Source organism: Mus caroli, unplaced genomic scaffold (assembly GCF_900094665.2).
Source record: "Mus caroli unplaced genomic scaffold, CAROLI_EIJ_v1.1 scaffold_6343_1, whole genome shotgun sequence".
In the NCBI taxonomy this organism is placed as follows: domain Eukaryota; kingdom Metazoa; phylum Chordata; class Mammalia; order Rodentia; family Muridae; genus Mus; species Mus caroli.
The window spans coordinates 71,360-76,248 of record NW_018390974.1 but is presented as its reverse complement, the minus strand read 5'-3'; the positions used below and the strand labels follow the sequence as shown (position 1 = coordinate 76,248).

Genomic DNA, 4,889 nt, shown 5'->3' with positions numbered 1-4,889 from the left:
TCAGAGAGAGATGCATTGTTAGAAAGTCCATCCAGAATGGGTGGCCACTCAGTAAAAATATGAATTGCTATAACCCAATAAGCAATTTTCAGGAAGTATGGTTTGAGAGACTCCTCTCTAGCATTAGTATGCTATTATGGTTCTATGGACTAGACTATGTGACTCTTACAAAGTACTGAGCTCAGCAACCTAGTAAGTTTCATTGGCATCCTAAATCTTAAATTTTTGACACATCTGAGCATTGTAATTTTATTTACTTCTTGAGTCTTATAATCTCCCGAATCTCCCAAGCAAACAATATCACAATTCAGAGGAAGTATTTACTAAACAGCAGGTAATACATGAAGTGCGGGGCAGTAGTGGGTATTCAATTATCTAGGATGACAGTCTAGATTTTTAAATTAAAACCCCCAATTTCTATGATAAGATATCCAACACGAGCTGTATGTTGTCTGAATCCAAAAGGAATACATAGAAAATACATATAAGAAATATGCCCGGAACTACAATACACTTTACAGTTATTTGACTAATCCCAGTGAAAGCACTGCTTTTCCAGCAACCTTCTTGAATGCATTCTTGACTTCTTTATTTCTCAGGCTATATACAAGAGGGTTCAGCATGGGAATGACCATGGTGTAGAAAACAGATGCCATCTTGTCAGTGTCCATGGAGTGATTGGAGCTGGGCTGTAAGTACATGAAGATAATTGTGCCATAGAAGATGGAAACAGTGGTAAGGTGGGATGCACAGGTGGAAATAGCCTTCTTCCTGCTCTCAGCAGAGCGCATTCTCAGAATTGCAACAGAAATTAGGAAGTAAGAGGTCAATATAACCAGTAGTGAAAAAGCCACATCGAATCCTGCCAACATGAAGAGTATAATTTCATTTGTGTGAATACTGGAGCAAGAAAGAGCTAATAGTGGGGGGATATCACAGAAAAAGTGATTGACTACATTAGAACGACAGAAGGAAAGATGGAATGTGAAGGAAACATGGATGGAAGAGTGTAAGAGTCCACTCAAGTAACATCCAGCCAGAAGCAGGACACATATCGTAGCTGACATAGTAGTGGAATAATGCAAGGGTTTGCATACTGCTGCATGACGGTCATAGGCCATTGAGGCCAGGATAAAACTCTCAGTAATAGCAAAGGCTAGAAAGAAGAACATCTGAGCAGCACATGCATTGTAGGATATGATCTTATTTTCTGTGAGAAACCCTTCCATCACCTTGGGGGTGACAGCTGAAGAATAAACACAGTCCACCAGAGAGAGGTTACTGAGGAAAAAGTACATGGGAGTGTGGAGTCTGGAGTCCAGCAGAATCAGCAAAATCATCCCAAGATTCCCAAACAATGTTGCCAAGTAAATGAGAATAAAGATGATAAATAAAGGAGTTTGTAGGAATGGCACATCTGTTAACCCAACAAGAATAAATTCAGACAGTTCTGAAATATTCTGAATCATTTTTATATGGAAATTATAATAGGCTCCTAGGATGAAATAAAAAAAATTATTGTATTTGGACATCAGCAAGTGATTTTAAGTATGTTTACATTCTCTTATTCATTTGTCAGCATCCTGTACTGAGTGAAATGATCTCATCTGAATTCTGGGTGGGAATGAACTAAAGGGTCACCTGGTAATGGGTCAAATGGAAACTTACTTTATTGCTGCCAATATGCATCACTATTGTAAATATAGGTCTTATTTCAGTTTTTGTTTTTTTTTTTTTTTTTGTAAATGGAAATAGTTTTTTCATTCACACACAAAGAACTATTTTGTTTTCAAAAATCTTACAAATGTATTTCCAGAGATGGGCATCAAAATCTTTGAAACAAGTTCAATATAGGTACATACAATTATTCTTTGCTTTTTGTTAGTAACAAACCCTATCTGTTGTGTTTGCCATCTCTAACACTTCCATCAACTTTATCACACTAGCTGTGGCTATGAAGTAAATTTAGTTGCTGCTTCTTGAGTACTCAGTTTTATATCTAAGTTGCTAAGCTCTTTCATTTCATTTTTTCCTTTTAAATTTGAATTAAATGATAACTTCCTGATGCATGAAACCTGTTCATTGTAAAGTTTAAATATATCAGTTGTCATTTATTTAACAATCTAAGGTCATATTTTTTTTCAAAATTAGAATTATTTTAAATGCTTTCATTACTTCTAATGGGCACATTTTGCTCTTTTGTATAACTGCCACACATGTTTGTTATATTTGTGTTAGAGGGAGAATAAGGTAAAAACTAATGGACAGCTATCTTTGCTCTTTCTACATAATGTGTAACCTCAAATATAGTATATTACAAGGTGCATCTTGTTGTACCATTACCATGGTGGATCATGTAACACCTAAAAATGCAAGTATGATTTCTATGAGGTTCCTGAATTGAGACCTACTTCCAACTTGAAAATCTTAGGCATACTTATTTTTCTTCATTAATAACCTCTTATATTAAAGGCATCAGATAATATAACCTTATTCATTTAAATAACCAATAGGCAAACATCCTTTCTCTTCATGGGATATACCTGTACTTATATTAAAATGAATGTGTAATTTTTTGCAAGTATGTAGGATGATAACTATTCAAAATCATGTAAGTCGTAGCCATTACCTTTCCAATTCTTGCTTATCTTTACCTGGTGTCTTCTGAATAGCAGCTCATAATACTTATGTCTGAAAGTTGATACTCTCAAGAAAAAGGAACCTAGTAAATGATATATTAAATGGATGTTGAAAGTTCTACAAAATTCTGAAATTAAAAGTGAGATGAAGTTTTCTGATCCTGTAGAATATTTTAAATATTAGAAAATTAGAACATGGTCTCCCTCTAGAATGAAACCATCACTTCAACATCAAAAAGACTTTAGAGTAGAATTCTGGCTTTTCTAATGCATCATGGTTGTAAGTAGAGCAATGGGTCAAGAGTGAGATTATAAATAAATAAATAATCATGGCTCTCTGGACCTGCTGCTTTACCCTTTTAGATATTAAATTTACTCTTTTTTGTTTGCACCTATGAATAAAAACAAAAATAACTTGGTATTTTATATACTGCCTATATATATTTACATATTTTTAATACTTACAGTTGTCCTAAGAACAAAAAAAATAGGAGTAAAAAGCAAGGCTGTGTGATATTTCCTATCCAGAACACTGACCTAAAACACCTAACTAGGAAAGCATATTGTTCTCCTCCCTCCACAGCTCAAGCTCTGCTGTGAAATGGAATTTTGTCTTATAATATTGCCAATATAATAATATAACCAGGAGCTATACATGTATCTCACAGGGGTGAAATACACATGAGTAGGTGTCTCTAGAGCATAATGAGCTCATATTGGCTTTTAGATCAACCTTGATAGAGATTGCAGAAGATAGTGTTTGCATATTGTGTAACAGTACTTATGAAGACATTGGAGAATATATACTTATATTAAAAAGCCTCCATTTATCACAAAAAGGTGTCTACATTCAGGTTGAACTGAGAAAGAACAAACAAAAAACAACTTAAAAGCCCATTAATATTTTTTCTTTAAGGAACCTTAGCAACTCATACAAACATTCTGATATCAATTTTCCTCAAAAGTTCAAAATTAGGACTTTTATTATTTCATTTTAAGTATTATAAAGAAGATACTCATGTTATTCTTATCACATAAAATATTATTTGGATATATGCATTCTATTTTTTTTTTACTTTTAATTATTTAGTTCATATTCTGCATACTGACCCCTCTTTGTCACAACTTCTTACAATCCTTCCCCCATCCCTCCTCCCCTTCTCTTCTGAGCAGGTGGTGACCCCTGTGTATCCCACACCCTGGCCTTTCAAGTCTCCATAAGTCTAGACATTTCCTCTCCAACAGAGGCCAGACAAGAAAGCCCAGCTAGAAGAACACATCCTAAATACAAGCAACAGATGTTGGGATAGTTCAAGTTCCTGCCCTTCAAGACCCACATGATGTCCAAGCTCTACATATGCTACATATGTGCAGAGAAGCCTAGTTCCAGCCCTGTATGTTCTTTGGTTATTGGTTCAAACTCTGAGAGCCCCAAGTGTCCAGGTTCGTTGATTTTATTAATCTTCCTATGAAATTCCTCTCCCTTACAAACTGCAATCCTTCCTTGTATTCTTCCATAAGACTCTCCAAGCACCTTGAGATTCCTACATTTTTCTCCAGGGCTGGCCAGGTGGCTTTCCCTAACACACCTACTCACATATCTCCACAAATCTCCAGACCTAGATTGAGTCCCACACACAGTGTCCTAGCTATGTGTGGCTATGCTTCCTCCTACAGGATTCTCCTACATCATATCTGAATTCCTCCAAGTTATATGGAACCCCATATTCCAGCCAAGGATAAGTAAGCAAATCATGAATACCATGTCAATCCCTTCTGTCCATGTGACTTTACTTCACCCAATCATTTTCCAGTTTCTAGGCTCAAGCTGTTAGACTCTTTCTGTGATTCCCTCCACTATATTTCCTGAGCCTCAGAGAGAGCATATGAGAGTACTTTTTAGGATGCATGCTTCTGAAGTACTGTTGTCCTTGAAAGTGACATAGTGGAGGAAAAGCTGCAAATATGTGGTATGGACCTGTAAAACTTTCACATCAACAGCACCTATATCCAAGGAAACATTTTCTGATTTAGAGACTCTTCTTTTACATCTGTGGAACTCTGCTGTGGAACATAATCTAGTCTTGTGCTTTATAATTTAAATTTAGAAGTGACAAGATTTTCAAATATCTCATTGGGAGCAATGCCATGGGAGTTGTTGTTTCTAGAGATTCATGATCCTACACCAACCATCCAAACTAACACTTCAGAAGCCTGTTAACATGTTGTCTGGGAGGGTTTATGAGTATG

At 35.8% G+C, this 4,889-nt stretch overlaps 1 protein-coding gene across 1 annotated transcript; it reads right to left on the bottom strand.

Annotated features, from left to right (window-relative positions):
* Positions 1-521: 521 nt before the first annotated feature.
* Positions 522-1,469, bottom strand: LOC110288922 (olfactory receptor 5B12-like). Its single transcript, XM_021155159.1, has one exon. The coding sequence runs from the start codon at positions 1,467-1,469 to the stop codon at positions 522-524; it is 948 nt and encodes a 315-aa protein (XP_021010818.1).
* Between the last annotated feature and the right edge of the window lie 3,420 nt (positions 1,470-4,889).

Bases quoted from the DNA above. Each gene is read 5' to 3' on its own strand.
- LOC110288922 (XM_021155159.1), bottom strand. From the start codon at position 1,469: ATGATTCAGAATATTTCAGAACTGTCTGAATTTATTCTTGTTGGGTTA.